Source organism: Platichthys flesus, chromosome 19, assembly GCF_949316205.1.
Source record: "Platichthys flesus chromosome 19, fPlaFle2.1, whole genome shotgun sequence".
NCBI lineage: Eukaryota > Metazoa > Chordata > Actinopteri > Pleuronectiformes > Pleuronectidae > Platichthys > Platichthys flesus.
The window spans coordinates 5,513,278-5,535,281 of NC_084963.1; the positions used below are offsets into that span (position 1 = coordinate 5,513,278).

Below are 22,004 nucleotides of genomic sequence, written 5' to 3' on the forward strand. Positions count from 1 at the left end.
AACCCCTGGTGGTGGGTTTGAAGATCGCAGCGAGCCTGAATACACAATCGCCTACTTTTGTGTAAAGAGACGAAAAACTAAAAGCTGAAAGACTGAAAAAAGGAATTTAAAAGCTAAATTTGTAGTTTCATCATGTGAAATCAATCTTTTCTTGTTAAATATACTTTCATTCTCTTTTACCATGGACATATTCATTAATGAATGTTTAAACTCTTAATTAAAGGGACATTAAGATGTGAAATATGAGTAAAAAAACATGATATGACCTCATGTTTGTCCACATATAGATAAAACAAAGATACTGATAGTACATAACGTTTAATGCTTTAGTTCTGGTTTAGGAAAAGGTGTAATAAAAAAACCTTGCACTATTTTGTAAATGTGTACACTTACATCTATATATTAAATATAAACTACATATATGTATATACTATACTTTATTTCATTGCACCCGAGAGCAAGATATTTGAAACTTTAAGCTTATGCCTCTTTCTAAAGCCTTTATTCTATGATTACTTCCATCAATGATTTATGGAGTCTTCGCCTCACGAGGTCTCATCTTCATCACCTCCCGTTTTCAATGAGGTCTGTTTTTTTTTTTTTTATGAATGAACACCAGGGGAGGAGACGGGCCGGGCAACTGGACGCCTCCTGATTGGTCTTCCACCAGCTGACGTCACCTCCGGCGTGACGCGATGCAGCCGTTCATTTAGAAAAAAAACAAAAAACAGAAACATAAAAACTAAAAGCGAAGCGGAGTCCGGAGCAGAAACTCCTCAGTAGACACACGGAGCCGAGCTGTGCGGGAGCGTGCGTGATGAGCGGTGCGGTGACAGCTATGCGTAGATAGAAGGGATACACAAACACACACAGACACGCACACACAGAGAGAGAGAGAGATCACACAGCCGCAGCTGCCTGACACCATGGAGGACCTGTGCGAGATGGACGTGTCGGTGCTCAAGCGGCTCCTGAAGGACGACAGCGCCAAGTGCCTGCTGCTGGACTGCCGCTCGTTCCTCGCCTTCAGCGCGGGACACATCCGCGGCGCCGTCAACGCGCGCTGCAACACGATCGTGCGCCGCCGGGCGAAGGGCTCCGCGCTCAGCCTGGACCAGGTGCTGGCCGGGGACGAGGAGGTGCGCGGCCGCCTGCGCTCCGGCATGTTCTCCGCGGTGGTGCTGTACGACGAGAGGACGCCGGACGCGGACACGGTGAAGGAGGACAGCACCGTGGCGCTGGTGCTGCACGCGCTGTGCGGGGACCCGGCCGCCACGGACACGTACCTGCTCAAAGGTACATTTGGTTTATCTGTAGAAAAACAACAAAATGTTCATTAAATGTCCAGATTCAACCTGTGAATTTCAACCTGAAGGGTTTAATTCCAATGTTGTTGTTGTGCAGTGGGTTATTTTGGGATATTTCATAAAGAAAATGTCTAGAAATCATTATAATCAGACAGAAAACAAATTATAATGATTCACAAATACTTGGTTTCATTCATGGACACATCAATAATATTCTGAAACACCAAGCTACAATATAACTGTGATTTAAATATACGTGGGCTCTAATGTTGTTTAATTCTTCCTTTTGAATAAGCAAAAAAAATAACATTTATAATGAAAATAATAATAACAGCAGCAGCAGCTGTAACCCTGCTTGGAGGATTTTGATGTTTATGTTATAGCTTTATTCTTAAATGGAGTCTTTAAAGAACAGAGATATTACAAATAGTAAAACATTTGACAGCTTTGCTTCTATTATATTTTATTCAGTATTTTTTCACCAACATAATCAATATTGTGTTATTGACTGATTATTGTTTTTGTGAAGCAGATATTTAAATATCCTGCGGTCGGTGCCTGCTCTATTTTTTATGCATGTTTTTCTTTTACAAATCCCACACTCACTCAGTCACAAAACACACACACACACACACACACACACAGCCCAGTGCCTCTGTGCTGAGTGAATGAGGTAATGCTGATGCATGGAAGCCACTTCTAACCGGAGGGGACTCACAGGACACACACTGGTCCTTCTAGAAAGCGTCCAGCTCCAGTAAATAACCGACGGGAACCAGTAAAATCTGAAATAAGCCCTGGATGTTTTTTTTCCTCTCACCACCGGACTATATTTAGACTGCAGGGAATCTGAGAGAGCAAAGCTGCTGCGAGCTGTGGCGCATTCGTTTTCTTGTGCATCCTAATGACGCAGGCGCCTTGAAGCACGGGAGGACATGTGTGTAGCTCAGAAAGATGACATAGCCACGGTTAATCTGGTTTGATCCCCCGAGGTGCTGGGAGCACTGGTCAGCCTGCAGATGAATATGTATTTAAAAAAAAAAAAGAAGCAAAGGGATGATGAAATTGTTTCCACAGAACAGAGTAGGTCAGAGGTGGGTTGAATGGACTGTGTGTGGGATGCAGGGGAGAGAATCCTGGTGCAGATGTGGGAATGTTCATGTGGGTCAAAGCCTCTTTTGTCGTGTGTTTTTATGTTTTGACACCACAAATAGGAAATGTATGTTTCTATAATGTCCCTGCAGCGTCTGTCTGTGGTCAATTTATTCATTCATCTCATCCTAAATATCTTTATCTTTCTTTTTCCAGGCGGATACGACCGGTTTTTCTCAGAATACCCAGAGTTTTGTCTAAAGACCAAATCCCTACCGTCCCTCAGCAGCCAGTCCAGCGTGGACTCGTCCTGCTCGTCCTGTGGGACGCCGCATCACGACCAGGTAAAGAGAAACACAACGTGCACAACAACCCGGACTCACACACTCTTTTCACCCATGATTGTTTGTTCTGGTGTCAAACTGATGTAGGTCTTCGTCTGAGGGAATGCAGCCGGTTGTTAAAACTGCAAACAATGAGTGTTTAAGAATAACTACCACAGTCTTGAATTGTCTCAATTAGACTAAAATAATCAAGTTTTTATAATATTTAACAGAAAAGCTAGAAAATATTAGGATTTTTTTCATTATTTTAGTTTAGCCTGATCCAAAAATTGAATTATCGACTATTTCTGTCTTTTTATCCTGTAAAACATGCTTGAGTTTTTTGTTTGCTTCTCAACCGTTCACTTTCATAAGACCTCAAGTCTCATCAGTCCCTCGGCCAAATGATTAAATTCATCATTTTGTCCGATGGCGTTTCACCTCCGCTTCACCTCTCCTGTCACTTCCTGTGACCTCGGTGGCCTCGCTCTGCTGCCGAGTGATCTGCTGCTCGAGCCGGCAGTATATTTTTTTTACGCAATGCTCAAAGTCACATGCGGGTTTCGGGGGTTTAATTCCCGGCGGAATGCACGAGGAGCGAGTCGAGGACAAGCCGCTCTTTGTTTGTTGTTCTTTGAAGGAAAAAAAACAAGTCTGGTTGGTCTCGGCCGCGCTGTCAGGTGGAGTTTTAATTGGAGGCATTAGTTCCTGCTGGAGTATTGATACGATGGAGTGGGTTTAAAAAAAGAAAGTAGGCTCTCTTGTATTTTTCCCTCTCGCCCCCCCTCCCCCCCTCTCTTCACATTACACCTCTTAGCGGTATCGATCATTTCCTGCCGCTGTGTCAGTGGCGAGGTCGTCAGCGGCCGGGACATAAACAGAGAACAGCCCTCGTCGATAGGCCTCACTACCGGTATAGACCGGCAGCGGCCTGACCTCTCAGACCCGGTGAGAGGAAAAACGATACTCAGTCCCCGAATATGATTAGAGATCTGGTTCACACACGCAGAAGTACATCGCTTCGTGGGATATATTTGATATATATATATTTATTTGTATATCATTATCAGGCTCCACTCCTCCAAATATGGTCCCTTGTTTGTTTTTTAAAAGAACAAGATGGTGATGACAGTGATGATGATGAGGACGGTCTTGGGGTTAAATTACTATTTTTAACCGAAAAACTGCCAAACCCAGAAGGCTAAACACGTACTCACATTTCTCCACGCTCGTCCAGACGCTTCCTTTTTCTATTATGAGCGCGTGTAACAATCCGTCATGTACTTGATGTACTAGGTCATAGCACCAGGCCCGAGGGACTTACTGGGAAAATGTTGCACTGGGGCTTAGTTTTCTCAGAAAAGACCAGTTCTCGCACAGTTTCCTTCTGAATACATGGAGTTGATGGAGTGAAACCATCAAGTTAAATAACACAACCCAGGAAAAAACACACAATGCTGCTATTTCCCGTTGAGCTCTGTGACTGGAGCGTGTCCTCGCCGGTCACCTGATCAGCTGCAGAGGGTCGTGCTCTCCTAGGTGGAAACAACTCGGCCTCGAGATGAAGACCAACAAAGTAAATGGCCCGAATCAAATGACTCTGCATTAATTAGGCAGATAATAAGCCCCCCCCGTCTGATGAGGAGTGCGGGTAACGTGATTAACAGAGTATTTAAGGGAGGTCATGCTCGCGCTGGAGTCATCCGGCCTCGGCTGCTGCTGCTCGCCGACACACTGAACCCTTTGTCTCATCGTGTGAGCCGCTTTTTCATTTCAGCACATTTCCGCTGGCTCTCTTAACGAGACTGACTCAATTAAGCAATAAAAGACATAATTCATGAATTAATCATGGCCCCTCCCATCTGTCCTCTGTCCAGGCCGGCCCGGTGGAGATCCTCCCGTTCCTCTACCTCGGCAGCGCCCTCCACGCCTCGAAGAAGGAGGTCCTGGACGCCATCGGCATCTCCGCCCTGCTCAACGTGTCCGCCGACTGTCCCAACCACTTTGAGGGGGCGTACCAGTACAAGTGCATCCCAGTGCAGGACAACCATAAAGAGGACATCAGCTGCTGGTTCCTGGAGGCCATCGAGTTCATAGGTCAGTGGGTTTACGGGTGGGGGTTGTTTTCAGGTCACGTGACTTCCAGGTCATGTTACGTTCAAGCTGTTTTTAGGTTTTGTACAAACGATATGTTTTTCTATGTTTGAAAATTAGCCCGATTTCACCAAAACTACTGAACTGATTTCAAAGACATTTTGTGGATGGGTCAGATATTAACTTTAAGATATGAAACTTAATTTTAAATTAATTTACATTAAAAAGCACCAAATTCTGAAATTTTCAGACTGATGCATCAAATATTTTTTTCCTTGAAATTTCACTGTAGATATTCAAAGTTGCAGATTAATTTTCTTTCAACCGACAAATCACAGATCTAAATGTTCAATATATAATAATCCAATCACCTGTCAATCAGACAGTGTGGGCTGTTCCGTGCTGTCCTCTCCTCCCCCCTGGATGTTCTTGCGTCTGTGTTCCAGCCCCTGTGGCTCGTCTTCGTCTTAACGTTCCTCTTCCTCTATTTAATCTCAAACTGACCAGAAATGCAAAAGCGTTTTTTCTTCTCGTCTGGAGCTCGACAATTTATTCCCGGAGAGGAGCTTTCAGAGAAGAGCCGTGGAAAAGCTCTCAGGCCGGTGATGACAAATCAGACTTATTATTATTTTCCGAGTAGCAACTCGCTTCTCAGCAGACTTCAGAGAGATACAGAACCAAACAGAGGAACCTACCAGATTCTAATGAATTAAAAAAGGATAAAAAATATTCCAATCAATAATTTCTTTGCAGCATGTTCTCAGAAATGTTTTGCAAGTGTGAGCTTTGCTTTTGCTTCGTATATCCGTATATCCGTGTGTGTGTAGACGTGTGTGCGGTTTCCGGGCTGAGTGCGTACTCTGGTTAGTGTGTGTGTGTGTCTGTGTGTGTGTGTGTGTGTGTGTGTGGGTGTGGGTACTGGTATGCGTCAAAGTTAGCTGCTGTGGGACCAGAGTCTGACTCATCCGCTGTTACCGGGTTGTGGTGGTGTAGTCACCTGAGATCAGCGTGTGTATGAGAGAGAGAGAGAGATGAGTGAGAGAGAGAGAGAGATGAGTGAGAGAGAGATGAGTGAGAGGCATCTGAAAAACACATCCACGTACAAAGAGAGTGAGCGATTGCTAGGGGGGGGGGTGTCTGTCGCCCATCAAGCATCTGTGCTTTCAGAGAAATGGCAGCAGACATTCTTCGGCCTCGTAGAATTCTGCTCGTGTGCAAGAGACGCTCATGTACTCGAGTGTATTCAAAGCTGTGATATTATATTTAATGAAGCGGCGGTTGTTGAAAATTAAATTAAAGCCATCAACATGGAAATAGAAAGCAATCAAAGAAGTTCCTCCATTATCTCCTTGGAGCTGGCGGATTCTAATTCCCCGCAGTGGGCCACACGTGCTCCAGGACATTAGCAGCAGCGTCCGACTCATTATCCGAGCCGAGGATGCTCAGAACATTTAGTTACTGTAAACGCTTTCATCAAACCATTAACTAAATCTGGTTACTCACACTAACAAAGTGTGTGTGTGTGTGTGTGTGTGTCTGAAAGAGGCAGAGACGTAAATAGGACATGAGGAGGAAGTGTGAAAGACGGGGCCTGCTGCTGATTTCTTTTTTGCACATGTCTCAGTTTAATGTGATTTGCTGCGTTCTCACTTTGTGGTTAGTTCACTGATCTGAGTGTGAGAGAGAGGAAGGAGGGAAGGAGAGGGTGGAGGAGAGGAAGTGGTGAGTGTCTGAGGCAAAACATCGAATGTGTTAAGAAGAACTTTCATGGCTCCACTTTTTTATATATGGGCCCAAATCGTAAATATCTTTCCTTAACATGTCACATTTTTTTAAATCAAGAATTATTCCCTGAAAAAATGTAATTTACCAATTTACTTCGAAATGTCAAAGAAAGTGAAAAATAAAAGTTCTGCGTCTGGATCCAGGGCAAAACCTAATTTTTTCTTGGCCCGATGTTTCATCCTTCCCAAAAGTTTCGTGGAAATCTGTTCAGTTGTTTTTCTGTAATTCAGCTGATGGAAAATAAAACAAGCTGTGAAAACCCTGGGGTCTTACCACAAACAAAAAAAGATATAATTCAAATGATGGTTGGATATTCGGAGGTTGTTTTAATGTTATTCTCTTAAAGAATTGTAATGATCATGGAAACATCTGACCTTTGACCTCCCTCTCTCCTCAGACTCCGTGCGGGACTCCAGTGGGCGAGTGCTGATCCACTGTCAGGCGGGCATCTCCCGCTCCGCCACCATCTGCCTGGCCTACCTGATGAAGAGGAAGCGCGTGCGTCTGGACGAAGCCTTCGAGTTCGTGCGCCGGCGCCGCAGCATCATCTCGCCCAACTTCAGCTTCATGGGCCAGCTGCTGCAGTTCGAGTCCCAGCTGCTCGCCACCTCCTGTGCCGCCGAGGCGGCCGCCACGTCGAGCCCGCTCCTCGGACCCAAGTCGTCCACGGCCGTCACCTCCACCGCTGCTACGCCCACGTCGCCCTTCATCTTCAACTTCCCCGTGTCCGTGGTGAACCCCGCCTACCTGCACCACAGCCCGCTCACGACCTCGCCCGGCTACTGATGGACAGCTGATCGCAACCGCCGCACACCCCCCCCCCCCCTCCCACAGACTATCTGAGCACAAACTGGGCTGGTATTGGCTGAGAGAGCTGACAGTCTCACTGGCCGCTGCAGTACGTACATGCTTCCAGGGGCGGGGGGGTGAGGGGTGAGAAGTGTCACGGTGCCTGAGTCAAAACTCACAAAGACTGAAAGACAGAACTTTTGTAACGTTCAGAAACCAGCCGACGCTCCGTCCGCCTCAACACGACACGTCTTCACACACTGACCAATCAGGGACTCGGCTTTTTAACGCTGGCCTCAGTGACGGGGTTCGGACGGGGGGTTGGACTGAGGCGTCCTCTTCCTCCACAACAACAACAACAACAACAACAACACGACAACACGCACAGAGACACACTGACGCACACACACCCTCACACCGAGAGGCAGCTGAACACTCTTTCTCCCTCTCTCTGACTCACACACACACACACACACACACAGACACAGACACACACACACCTTCATGACTACCAAGTGAATAAGCTCAGTATGAAGGCAGGCTGTGTTGCTATGGAGACGACATGTCTTCAGGAGAGGAGACGGACACAGGACGGAAGGACACAGGAAGGAAGGAGGGATTTGAAGCCCCCGCTCCTTCCCGTCCTGAGGCTGTCCCTCCTGTCGCCAGGACAAAAAAGAGATGGACGGAAAAACCAGGGCAGGGGACGTTGATAGAAAGCAGGAGGCTCCTCAGTGACAGGTGCTCTGCCGGCAATCCAACCGGAGCTTCCTGTCTTTCATACCTCCTCTTCCTCCTCCTCTCCCCCCCCCCCATCACCGCCTGTCATCTCCCATTCATCCTTTTATAATCCTCCCTCCTCCTCCTCCTCCTCCTCATCACCTCTCCCTCTCATCCTCGCCGCCTCTCCTCCGCTCTTCATCTTCGTCTTCACTGAAGAGGGTAAATAAATACAAACAAGATGCCAAATAAAGGCCGGGGCCCCTTGTAAATGGACTGGGAAACCCCTCCGCAGGCACCTCCTAGGAAACTCCCCTTTTTTTTCTACATCGCATAAACATTAGTTTTGAATGAAAGGGCTGAAAGGACAAAAGGTCACGAGGAGATGAGTCGTGACTGACACGTTCTCATCCATTTACCAGAGCACATTGACCCTGGACGTCTCTTAAAGGAGGAAGCTGGTGGCTTTGTATATTTAAACTCGTTATAAATCACCTATTTATTACTGATCATCGTTTTCCAAAACATACGAAACACCCAAAGCAGTGATTTCAGTTCCTCTAGCGACTCTATTTTTTGGATGCTTTGGAAAATGGGTTTTTGATAATGAGCTAAAATGTGCACCACCAGAAACGGCTCCTTTTTAAGATGTTTGTGCCTTGTACATAAAGGTGTTCTATGGATTTAGGCGTCCCTGGATCTGCCCGGGACATTCTTTTTTTTAGATCGCTGAATGTTAGTCACAAGAATAATCGGTTGAGGCTCTGATTCCCTCCACAGAGCAGAAAGCTTCCCTCCTCATCCTCACACACACACAGAATAAACTGTAGACGCTAAAGGAAAATCACGAGGATTAGACGGAATCGGCATTCGTGAAGAACTCAGGTTACTTTCAAACACGGTACAGAAACAGTCCTGCAAACATTATGGGTTCCAAATCATTAAAAACAGAAATGCTGAGATTTTTAACTTGAGAAAATGAGATTGCAATACTTCTACACACTTTATCTTTTAATGTTAGTGTGTTGCCTCACGAAACAAGTTCGACAATGATTTTAAGCTTTGACCTTTGAGGCTCAATAACAGAAACCGTTTATCTTATTAATTGTGTAAAGACGACATATAGACTGGAAAACAAAGATGGATGACGTGTTTCCACTTCCTCCCACTATCCAGAAATGAAGCCAAAGTGTCGCTGTTACCTAACGCCGCCATCTTGCTCATTTTGGAGCCGGATTCTGAGTAGTGGCGTTCAGGGGCTCGACCAATCGGGTAACCAGCCACCAGGGGGCGATATACATATATTTAAGGCTTCACTTTTAGGGAGCTGTCACGTCGTCCAACTTTATAAACAGTTTGTGGTTTAAACAAAACAGTCCAGCAGCCATGTCCCTTCTCCAGTGTCCTCAGTGGTCTCCATAGCACTCTGACAGCGGAGACGTTTCACGACGTCGTTCTTCGACTTCAGGTCAAATCTTCACGACGCCACAGATCGAGACGATGTTTGTACTTCTCCTGCTTTTCGTACCAGGCTGAGCTCTGCGCTCTGTACTAGACATCCAAAGGCACAAAGTCCCACCGCGGTTACTTTTATACCCGAGTCCTGATGTATGCACAAAACACACACACATACAAACACACAACACAAACAGGGTTTCAAAGAAAACCAAACCGTTCTTTTCTGTTTTTGAAGATTGTCGGCACCTATCTCTGTAGCACTTTGAAGTGACGCAATACTGTATTTATAATTTAAGAGTGATTTACACATCATGGTGATGTTAGGCTGACTAGACTTTGCATAAAGACATTGTCCTCGTAGAGAGAGAAGAGAGAAGAGAGCCAATCAGTGAAAAACGCAATACTTTGTACACATGCGTGTGGTCTGTCCACGTCCGTCTGTCTCTCTGTGTGAGTCTGTCTGTTCACCCATCATGGCAATATCAATCCTCCGCTCGGACATTTCTATATAAAAGAAGAACTTTCCCTCGATTTTATTGTGGAATGAATGATCTGTGCATTTATTTATTACTGAAGATCCACTGTGGAATAAACAATGTTCTTAATTAAGTCATGTGTTTCTTCTTTGTGTGGAAAAGGGTAAATAAACAAACATAATATTACACAGGTTTTCTGTAAGGGTTTATATTCATATGAACTTCAGGATCATAAGTAATGAATCACCTCACCGCAACAACCTTGCATCATAGTTGACATTCTGGGTGATGTAGGATTTAGAAAAACAATTTTGACTTCATACGTTGTGAAAGGTTCTTTTTTTTCTACTTTAAATCACAATCATTTACTAAACTATTTAATTAATTTGTCTAAGTGTAGATGAAGCAGGTTCAGTGAATGTGGGTTCAAGGAAAAGACCGAAAAACTCAGAATTACTCATCTAAACACAGCTTGATGAAATAAGTGTTAATAGCGTTAATAAGTAATAATAATAAATAATAGTGTTAGAGCACAGAGTTTTTCTTTTATGCTCATGTCCAGTCTAAGGTAATTCAATATAATATCATTAGGAAAGTGACTGCATTTGCTAAACTTGTGTTCCTCATGGATTTGAAAAAAGAAGGCATTATAGTATATATTTATGTTAATATATAAAAGGCTGTGAGCATTTAATACGATCATTAAATAGTTTAAAAACAATTCTTTTCAAACTCAAGTCCTTTAAAATTAGATTTAAAACATTAGTCGGGGAAACTGTGATTTAAAATCATCCTTTGCGACAGAAAGCAAGAGTAGGCCTGCAGCACCACCCAGCGGTGAGAACATGTACTTGTTCTCAAGAGGTCTGTTTCATGCAAATTTATCATAGTTTAAAAACACATAGAAATATCAGAATTAATCTTCTTCCAACCTAGACAGTGATAGAAATCTGATGAATCCACATGTAAAAACTTAAACTGCTGTTTACTGTGTCATCCTAAAATATAAACTCTAGAGCAACAGGGTTATTTGTGTCTCAAGCAGGTGCTTAAAGAGTTTAACAATATTGATCTATTATTAGATAAAAAGCAAATTAATAAAACAGACTTCTCAGGTTGACATCAATTTTGATAAGACTCAGTGAAGACAAGTAACTCCTAACTTACTCATCTATTGTTCACCATCAGCTGTGGGCGATAATCCAATATGGTGGGTTCCAGTATCTTTAATAGTCTGACATCAGAGCAGAACCCTAATCGCAACCCTACCCCCCCCCCCCGCCCTACCACCTTCAGAGGAAAAGTTATTCAAGGATATCTCCTTCGCCTATGTGCTATTGACCCTAGCCCCGACCCTAACCCTAATGGCAACCCTAACCTTAACCCCAACCACGACCCCAACCCCCCTTAGTTAAGTGCCAGTATCAGACTTTACTCTTATTGCTTGTGATAACATTTCAGTGTTAAACCGTTTGAGCTAAACTTGAACTCCTCCCTCAGAACAGCTGCCTCCACACCGGCCCTGCTTGATGATCCTGTTTTATCACCATCTTAATTAACCATCCAGATGAGTGTCTGCCCTGATGAAGCACGGAGCTTCTCTCTTTTTAAATCGGCCGAGCTGCAGAACAATTTCACCCTCGTGGTCGTTTATCTCTTTGCACAAACAGAAAATCAATGCAGCGCTGCAGGAAACAGGTTGAAGTGGAGTGTGGAGACAGTTACTGCCTCAATTATGTCAGAGGAGAAGATCGATCTGCTCGTGTGGAGCTGAATCCTCTCGTTCAGTCTGAAAGGTCCAGTCATCAGAACGTGTGGTGGTTTGAAGGTGAATTAGTGAAGTGGAAGTTCAAGCTACAACAAAGAGAAGCTGAACCTTATCTAATATAACAGTCCTGCAACACATCCACAACTTTACTCTCCTAATGTTATAACGTTGTCTGATTAAATTACAACTTTATTCCCTTATTAGAAATTTTTACTCATTAAATTACAATTCTACAATAAAATATTCTTGTGTTATTATGAAATTATAATCATATTACAACTTTATTTTTTTTAAATCATGATTTTCTTTTCAATGACTTTATTCTCTTTAGTATTGTGGCATTAACCCGTTTTTCCCCGATATCGCTCCAATACGCTTGTTATAATAAATTTATAACCAACGCAAATACATTTACAGAATTTAGTATAAGATAATACTGAATCTGAAATTGTCTCTGTGCTTTGACAAATCCAAAAACCAGTTGATCTACATGCTGCCAGTAAGCTGAAGACGTTCAGCTGAAGTAAAACACAGACGCCACTTCAAGTTCTTTTATTAAGGATTTTCGTCTGTACAAGAGTTTCTGTTTTTAAGAGTTCGCTGGTCGGGCAGCTCTGTGCAACCGTCTGTACAACAGCGGGTCAAACAAAACCCATGAGAAAATGTGGGCATCAAACTTGTGGCTTTTGGTAGAAGGCAGGTCGGAACGTGAGCGATGGATCGATCCAACACGCACTCACTCTCTTACAATCCCTATTTACAAAGATGGCCGCCTGGCTCTCGGTAGATGAGCAGAGACCGGCGAGAAAAAAAACACAAAATTCAAATATTTATCGTCACATAAAAAAAAAAGTCTTTGAAAAGTCTTTCAAAGAAGAAGAAAAAAAGAAACATAAACTGGAAATTGTCCATAAAAGACCCGTTAATGGGCCCATCTGGAGTTAGTGTATGTACAGTCTCATTTAAAACAACATAAATCAAACGGGGCCGTCGACCTCTGAAGGGGTCACGACATAAACGCCTTCATCTGAAACTTCTTTCACAGATCCAGAGGCGACCTGGGGGAAATGTTAGATTCTCCCTTCGAGTGAAAGAAAGTTTTTAAAACCCTGATCAGAGTTTTGTAAATTGAGATTAAACAGTGTGTGAAATGTCAGATCAAACCTCCTTTACACGGGGATTAGTATATGTACACTGTTTGTGTCCCAGTGCTGCAGCGCTTACAATATCATTTCAAGCTTATTAGTTTTTCTCATTCCTGCTGTAGTCATCACTTGTTCCGTCACTTTGTTCATTTCGTTTTTCTGTTTCAATTAATTTCCTTTTTCCACTTCCTCCCCCTCGATGAATCGCATTATAACTTGTTGACACGTGAAGCTGCAGAAGTCGTTTCTCTTATCATTCATTGCTGTTGGGGATGAACTGTTGATATCCAACATGTGGGCCGGAAGGAAAAAAGCTGATGTTAAAACGTCAAAGTTTAAAAAGTAGATTGATTTAAAAAAAGGTTTAGTTAATTTGTCCGAGCGTTAGCGGGAAACAAAGAGTTTAAGCTCCGAGTTCTAACGAGGGTTTGATTTGAGTTTGTTTCAGGCTCAGACCGACGTCATCTTCACCTTCGGCCTGAAAGTGCAAATCAGCTGGAATCTGAGGCCGAGCGGCAGAAACTGTAAAAGCAGAATTAAAAGGAAATCAAACGTCAGAGCAGCTTGTGTCGGTCGAGAGTCTGATATTAGTTTTGTGTTCAAATTAAAAACCCAGACTCACGCTGCTCGTCAGATATAGAATAAAAACGAGGTTTCTTTCTGCTACCGTTCGATTCGGGGTAAACTCCGTCGTGAGTTTCCAAACGAGTTCAAGGCAAAGTTCAAAAGACATGTAAGGCCACTTTCATTTATCCATTCCCCGTCGTTTGAAGGAATTCGAGACCTTTGACTCGCTCTGACTCTATCGACCTGAAGGAAATGAAAATCGCGCGTGGTCCCGTGTAACGTACAGTGTCGTTAAGATACAAACAATACAGATAAATAATAAAACCATCAACAGATAAACATGGTCAGAGTCATTAAGTAAAAAGGTCAAACTTACAGTACGTATAGTGTGAGGAGTTAGCTCATCTCGTTTTCCATGAATCCGTTATTTACAACTTCAGATAATCTCTGGTTATGTAAAAAATATTGGTGACAGATCTCACTTCACATGTTTCTTAATGTTTGAGGAGTGTAACACAATAAAGACAAAGAAAAAACACACAAATAACGAGTACCGTGTGGAAATTGACCTCAACATAAATGCCTTCCCTAAAAAAAAACTCCACTGGCTGTACTAAATACTGCGGGCCCACAGTTCTCCTGTGCCACCACTGGGCGGCGCTGAGAGTCCCAGGTAGAGAGGAGAGGCAGCAGGTTCATGTAAACAACAACAACATCAACAGACGTTAGAACACATGAAGCAGGAGAGAATGTTGAAGCAGCACGAGACCATTTTCAGATCCAAACTCTGAGGAGCCGAACTTTGTAAATAATGTTCGGTAAGTAACTGTAAAACCAAAGCGCTCCCTCCTGAGGAGTGATGGTCACTTTCTCTCCGGGGCTCGTGGATCTGTAAATCTGTTAAAGAGGAGATGTGCATGTTTGCGTCTGTAGTTAGAACAGTGTCACGATCTGGTCCCTTGTGGTCGAGCCGGGGTTTGTTCTACGAAGCAGGATGTGTGGTTCTCGAGGTAACTTCAGGTTTTTACTCTGGTCTAGAATCCACCTTTGTTATACACGTTGTGCGACTTGTGTTCTTACATCATCCAAAACGACTTTTGACTTTAACTGCCTCGTCTCTTTACTCTCGACTTCCCCTGTCTCTGCTTTAACTTAACTTTTTCCTTTCCACTGTGTCTTTTTCTCTCTCGTAACAGATCCTGATTATTCTTTTGCCGTTTATTGTGTAACATGATTAAAACTTTACTACTTTGACCTCATCTGTGAACATGATTTGCTCCAGAGTCACGACAGGTCAATTTAAATCAGTATAATTAGCTCCATCATCGAACTAAAATCTTTCGTTATAGTTTAAATTGAGACCAGAGTGGCCTGAAATGACGTGTTATACATTTCATAATAAAACGAGGTAAATCACAGTGATAACTTTCGATGCAACCGGTTATGAACTATGTGGAACTTGCTTCGTAGGACACGCCCCTGGTTCTGGATCAAGAAGTTTGGTCTTTTCTTTTTTAAACTGAGCTAAATACAAGCAGCAACCGCCACGTTAATATGAAACTAAGAAAAGAAATAAACTTTGAAAATGTATATCTATATTTTCAAGCAAATTAAAACATTTTGCTCCATTAAGGAGAACTTAAGGCAGATTGACAGGTGTCAGGTGGGACACACTGGTTGCTGCTCGCTCGTGTGGAAGTAATGCCCGTGTTCCTCCTCAGTGTGTGTGTGTGTTTGTGTGTGTGTCTGTGTGTGTGTGAGTGCAGGAGATGGTCCTGGTAGTGAAGTGCATTTGAGACTCGACAGACAAACACTGAGGTCTCCAGTTTGCTGTCTGCTTATTGACTTCTGGGCGTCTGTCCACAGTAAATCTCTTTTCCTCCCCCAGGCTCACGCTCATTGCATCGTTCACTCCGTGTTTAGAGTGGGGGGGGGCGATGTGAGCGAGTGTCTCTTGTGCACATGAGCCCCGGTGGTTAGAAAAATAAAAAAAAAATGCGAGGAGCCGGCGAGGAGCTTCTCTTCTCTCAGCACAACGATCTCTGTTTGTGGAAGTGGCCTCGAGGTGTTGTTTCGTTGCGGTGGATGACGCACAAAAGCCGAAAGAGGACACGGTAACAACACAACACATTTAGAAACGGGGGGGGTTCGAATATGTGGAGTGTTGCAAAGGAGCAAAACCAGAGATCTAGATTTTGCTTTGGGACTGTGTCCTGTTGTAATCGCTCTCTTTAATTGTTTATAGGATCGAGCCACCGGGCGACAAATTAAAAAATTTGCTCACTGGTACATTTCCAGAGGCATTGATCGAACCATTTGCATTTTCTCCTGCAAGATTAGATCCAATTAATTACAGAACGTGATGGATTTTTTTTGCCGTCAGCTTGACTGTGCATGTTTCATATCGCCTAACTCAGAGACTGCCTCCTCATCCTCTTTGTCCTTCCTCCGTCTTGACAAGTGCACGTCTGTTTTCTGAGGATCGTCCCCCTGGTCCGACGCTCGCCCACGTCCAGTTCAGCTCGGGAGACTTTCAAACGCCTGCTAGTTCAGTTCTAGTCCCGTGAGAACGAGCGTTTAGTCCACTGCCCTCTGGCGTCTCTGGATCCAGCTGCCACTGGGTCTTAGGACTTCTGCTCCGCTGTGGCAGAAGGCGTGGCCGGACTCTCTGGCTTCACGATCTGGTAGGTGATCAAGTACTCCGGGTACGCCTGGAAAACACAACGTCAGAGTTATTATGAGCATTGAAATCATAACTTGAGCAGACATTTTGGTATTGGCGTTCATGGATGACAAATTTGAAAACTGTTATTTCAGAGTAAACAATGCAGATGTTTACATAAAAAACATTTATTTTCCTAATTCAACTTCCATATGTTTGGTTGAATCTGTGTTTCTTTTTATTAACTGTTATTTGTAATAACATTAAAGGTTAAAAGGTTTGATAACAACATCTTAGAAATCATTGCACAGTTTAAAAATATACATATATCTGTATCTGATTTATTTTACCCTCTAATACTGGTATCGGCCCATATAAGTCAATATAAGCCGGGCTCTAAAAATGTATTTTATTTAATTGATTCATTGTTTTAGTCACACATTTTAAAGAAAGTTCATCAGATGTTTAAGAAAAAATTAGCAGATTAATTAAAATTAATTAAAATCTATTAAATTCATATACTAGCTCAACAGGCAGTGTTTTACAGACATGAAGAGACAATTTGTAGTCATAGAAAAGTTTGTTTGTGTGTGTGTGTGTGTGTGTGTGTGTGTGTGTGTGTGTGTGTGTGTGTGTGTGTGTGTGTGTGTGTGTGTGTGTGTGTCTGCGCTCTAACCGACCTGTTCCCCTCTGTAGATGACGTACTCTGCATACGCCAGTCCGTTGACGCTGGGTCGACCAATCACAGAGTGGTGCCCCGGGGGAGCGTGGGCCATCTTCATGGCACTGAACTGGAGGAAGGACTTCCCCAGCGTCACTCTGCAGAACAACATCTGCCTGAACACACACAGAGCAGCGACGTCAATGGTCAAGTCACATAAATGGAGATCAGACGTCTTTTGTTTTACTTATAAATATATAACAGTAACAATATTTAATATATTTATATAGATTTGTTTTTCTTTATACATGCTCCTCTTCTGCACAGACAGATGGGAGTTGTTGAGTAAAAACAAATGTCCACACTGGCCGAGAAAATCTATTTGACCTGAACCAGTAAAGTTTCTCACCTGTGACACACGTAGCAGGATCGATCCTTGTGGGTGGGACAACCCGTTCCGCCCCCTATCCCGTACACGTACTGATTGCTTTTGGAGGAGTTCTCTGCAAAGTAGATGCCGGCGCCAAACATGCCGCCGATGTAGGCGTGGCGCTCGTCGAAGCCCTTATGGATGATGGCGTTGATGAAGGGAGAACCTGACAGGATGAAAACACAATATGAGAAAACACATTTCTTTCCCTCTGGGCTCTAAACTAATTTTATTTTCGGACCTGTCGAGAAAATTTGAGCGATGTAGCCTCTATACTGTGTTTGAAGTACAGACACAGAAGTTATCTGCAGAGGACTGTGTCCTGAACGAGCCTTGAGGTTGAAAGGGGACGTGGAAGATTAATGCGATTTGCTCAAGCTTGCCGTCGGGACGCGAGAGTAGAAAACGTCGCCGGGCGAAGCCGAGTTCATCTCAGAACATATTAACGGTTGAATCCGGAGGCAGAAGACTGAGCTCTGTATTTACTTGTGTCGACTAAGAGGAAGTGACTGAAGCTGTAGGGGAGACTGTTCAAAACGTAATGAGCAGGAAAACTCTCACTGGATTGGACAAACACCACTTGGTCCCACGACAAGAATCTCCAACTGGGAAATAATCCGATTTTGCTTCAGTTTTACGGATCAGAAAAAACAAATCCAGTCTCATGTGACTCTGCGCAGCTGCTTCTCTGAATTCACTTAACAGATTACAATGTTTGTCCCGTCATCTTCTGATTCTTCCTAGAAATCTCGGACATAAACAAGGTAATGAACCTGGTGCTACTTTTTTAACTAGACTGTCAGTCAGCAGAGCAGAAAGCCAACAGAGCCCAACAGTTACATTTAATTAAAGTCTTCAAAAAGCCACAGATATCAGCATGTTCAGTAGCATCTGTCTAGTTTTATCAGGTGATTTGTATTTACCATGAAAGAGCATGCGCTCGTTGTGGTGGTTGTGATTCTCGTCTGCGATCTCCTTCTGTCTGTGTGAGTATCTCTCCCGTAGCTTCTTGTTCACCACCTTCTGAATCTGCAGGCAGAGAATGAGAAGGGTCACTTTTGCCGTGAATTAAGAATCAAAATCAAGGAGCAAAGGTCAAAGGTCAAACAAGTTGTCATATTTACAGCCGACAAACAATTCATCCAGTTCTCCATTTTAGGTTATTGTGGTGGAGTAATGTAATAACCTACAGATACTTGTATGTTGATATGTTTGTGTGAATACTTGTTTCCCCCTCGCATGCACGAGAGACATCTTCATGTGCAATCACAGGATGTGTTTACTCCAGTAAAGGTTAGAAATGTTCAGATTGTATTAGGTGAAGTCATGGGAGTGGTCACGCATGAATAATGTACTGCACACCACACTACTATCGTACTACTGATGAATAATGCACCACACCATGAATATGATAACTATGAAAATACCAGCATATTGATAGTCGGTGCATCTTCTTTCTGCAGATGACTGTCGTCCGAACGCCGACTCCTCTCTGAGCGTCTTTACACAACCACATTGTTAAAAGAGAAAAGAGGGAGGAACCTTAATGATGTTGTAGCGGCTGAAGACTCCGCCTGCGTTGCCTCCATCGCGGTGCTCTCTGATGGTGCTCTGCAGCTGAGGAGGAAAAACACAGGAGACAATCAAACACATGAGAAGCTTTTAAAGAGCTTCCTTATACGTTGCTAATGGATCGTGATCGATGACGTCCTCTCAGTCCTTTCCACCTCAGCTACTCGTCCAGTGACCAACTCCATGAACAATTCCAACTCGAGTACCTACCGGGAATCTACCAGAGTAGATTTAAGAATCGGCGATGCCTGAGGGAAATTTGGAAGCGATGCAGAGGTGAAGCGACGGCAGTGATAACGAAAAGTGCAGCAGCTGGATCCATGAAATGACCGGAGCCATCGGAGGAAATGTGGATGACCATGTTTCACAGAACGACTTCCTCTCCCTAAATAACTGAAATCACTGGAGTGCACAGATCAACGCAGTTAACTTGTGTTTCCGGGAGGAAGACGTCATGTGTCATTTTTCACAATCTCAACTCAAACTAACACTTTAAATTACCTGTTAAATGTCTGATGCTCCTCATTAATTTCAAACTCATTCACACTCATATCTGCTGTCGCCTTCCATTACTTTGATTTACAGGAGCAGAGCGGTGGCACTAATACGAAGCTGCTCTGCACAGAGTGTCATCGAGCTGCAGGGACACTGACTGATTTCATTCAGGTACTAAGGACGAGGAATAATCGACTAAGTGTTAGTTGTATCTATGTGCGGTGTTTGTGTGTAACTGAAGTTGTGTTGTCGTACCTCCTCCTCCACAGACTGGAACTCCTTGTCGTCTGTTGCCAGGTCGATCAGCACGGTTCCCTGGCTGGAGCAGTGGAACGTCAGGTATGGATTTCCACCTGCAAACGCACAAACAAACACACACAGTGAGGTTGAGTCTGACGGGGAATAAATGATGCCACTGATTTTACGTTCCTCTGGGCCACGGTCATCTGTTCAAATTTCTAATCATAGTAAAAACACGTGTGGTGGATTTGTCGGATAAGTCAAATCGGCCTTATCATGAAATGTCCTGTTTATTTGCACAAGAGTTAGATGTTAGAGCTCAACACGTTATTCTAAATGTCCTTAAACTAAGTGCACTGGATTTATCTTCTCCAAAGGAACCGATCTGACCTTGTTGGCCTCCCAGCAGCCTCTCGATGCCCTTGATGAGTTTGTGTCTGTGACCGTAAGCGTTGATACCGATCTCCTTCAGCTCCTCGTGACCCATGTCCGCCAGCACGTCCAGAGAGATCTGCTCAGGAACAACAGACGAGTGTTGTGAGCCAAATGTACAACGTGACTGTAAAACTCACACAATAAAACACATCAGTTTAACGGTGACAACTGCGGGTCGGGGTTCACAGCTGATTTTCAGAATTGCCAACAATCAATAATGAGTTCAATGATCTAAACCGTGTTGCAGAAGCAAAAATATTCATGAGAGAAAGACGGAGGCAGCTCGAGGAAAAGGTCAATGAACAGATGAGTGTAATGGAGCCGGTGATGTGCAAATGGATGATGGTGTAGTTTGTTCAGGGAGAACACATTATCAGAATGTGGTGCCATGATTAATTGTATTTTTTATTTTTATTTCAACAAAAGCCTGCGTCAGCTCTCTATCAGTTTATATCACACCCAATGTGAAGCAGTCACCTCAAAGAAGGTCACACACTACACAATGTTTCACCAGCACCAGACCCCCCCCCCCACTGGTATGTCCGGTCACCCAGCCTGCCTCTGACTGGCTGTAGTTGTCGCTGACTCATCTTGATATTCAGGCTGCTGCAGATCAGTCAGAGGAGGTTACGTGTTGGCGAGAGACTCTCGACTTGTCTTTGAAGAGTTGAACTCTCAGAGTTCCCACATAGCGACTGGAAACTGTCAAACAAACACGATTTGGATCTGACCTGAGGCTGTTTTCAAGCTCCAAAACTTATAGTTGAATGGAAAATTGGACTCGGCATAAACATCCAGACAATTCAGAGACAACCACAGCCAATCGGAGCGCATGACAGGGTGACCAGACAGTCTGGGGTCTCTCCTGCTGAAACAGTGTGTGGAGTGTGACTCTCTGTCGCCTGTCAGGTGTGGTATGAACTCGCCATGACCGCAAGACTGCAGGGTGAAACATCAAGCTGAAGATCGTGTAGCGTGAACTCGGCATAAGATGAAATAGTGAAATGTCCACTTGAAGTGCGTCCAGGCCGAGAGCAACAAGTCATATACTGTGAACTTTAGCCTGACACTTCAACATCCATCTCTATAACCAGTTCCTTCAAGGACTCAGGACTGGGTTTGCTATAAAATGCTGAAGGAACCATGATATCCTCAACAAAGTCGTCAGCGGTGAAGCTTTACAAATGGAGGAGGAGGATTCACACAGCAGAAAGTTTTTAATTATTAAATCAGCTCTAGAGTTTCTCGTATTTGGATTAAACAGTATTTTGTAATTTCCAACCCAGTTTACATTTTTTACCCAAGATGAGTAAAAGTTTGGTTTTATAATCAAGACAGAGTAATGAGGTAATGTCAGTGAAATAATCGTTTTTCCCTGTTTAAAACTCTTCTCGTTAATGTTGTTCTGAAATTAAAAAGTTATTATTAACACACTGATTCTCACCTCCACGTCACTTTGTCTGAATATTAATGAGGACTCAATTCCCTTGAGGGGAAAACGATATTAACTGTAACACATTCACACAGATCTGCGACTGATTAGCCTTTTTGCCAGCTGTCACCTTTCAGTTTCTCTATTTCTGTCCCTCTGATTTCTCCTCTTTCTGTCGCCCCATCTGCTTTTCTTATCTCTCGCCGTCGTTCTAATTTTCTCCCCCCCCCCCCCCCCCCTCTTTTTGACCTCTCTCTGACTGCATCACGTCACCGTCTCTTCTCTGCGCCCCCCTAACTGATTCTATATCTCTGCTTTTGTTCGGCTTTTCCAAAAATCAACCATCGCTAATGACTAACTGACAGGAGAAATTAGAAAAATGGGATTGGAAGGCAGGAGACTAAAACCCATTTAATAATTTCAGGCTGAAAAAAATATTACAACGTTGGATATTTAAGTGGGATAATTAACTGTTTCACTTATATATAATTTGAAGCTCTTTGTGTGTGAGTGTGTGTGTGTGTGTGTGTGTGTGTGTGTGTGTGTGTGTGTG

The 22,004-nt window shown here is 43.6% G+C and overlaps 2 protein-coding genes across 2 annotated transcripts in view; one reads left to right on the forward strand and one right to left on the reverse strand.

Annotated features, from left to right (window-relative positions):
- The first annotated feature begins 699 nt into the window (after nucleotides 1–699).
- dusp4 (dual specificity phosphatase 4) lies at nucleotides 700–10,177 on the forward strand. Its single transcript, XM_062412624.1, has 4 exons — nucleotides 700–1,296; nucleotides 2,616–2,743; nucleotides 4,600–4,819; nucleotides 6,999–10,177. The coding sequence occupies exons 1-4, from the start codon at nucleotides 927–929 to the stop codon at nucleotides 7,385–7,387; spliced, it is 1,107 nt and encodes a 368-aa protein (XP_062268608.1). The 5' UTR covers nucleotides 700–926; the 3' UTR covers nucleotides 7,388–10,177.
- Nucleotides 10,178–12,349: 2,172 nt separating this feature from the next.
- Nucleotides 12,350–22,004, reverse strand: part of LOC133974655 (poly [ADP-ribose] polymerase tankyrase-1-like) — a 65,732-nt gene continuing 56,077 nt past the window's right edge. The window contains exons 23-29 of the mRNA XM_062412296.1: nucleotides 19,975–20,095; nucleotides 19,600–19,697; nucleotides 18,820–18,894; nucleotides 18,201–18,306; nucleotides 17,257–17,443; nucleotides 16,867–17,023; nucleotides 12,350–16,235 (exon numbers count right to left, since the gene is read on the reverse strand). Of these exons, the coding sequence (XP_062268280.1) occupies nucleotides 16,149–16,235; nucleotides 16,867–17,023; nucleotides 17,257–17,443; nucleotides 18,201–18,306; nucleotides 18,820–18,894; nucleotides 19,600–19,697; nucleotides 19,975–20,095 (831 nt within the window). The 3' untranslated portion in view covers nucleotides 12,350–16,148. The remainder of the gene's footprint in view (nucleotides 16,236–16,866; nucleotides 17,024–17,256; nucleotides 17,444–18,200; nucleotides 18,307–18,819; nucleotides 18,895–19,599; nucleotides 19,698–19,974; nucleotides 20,096–22,004) is intronic.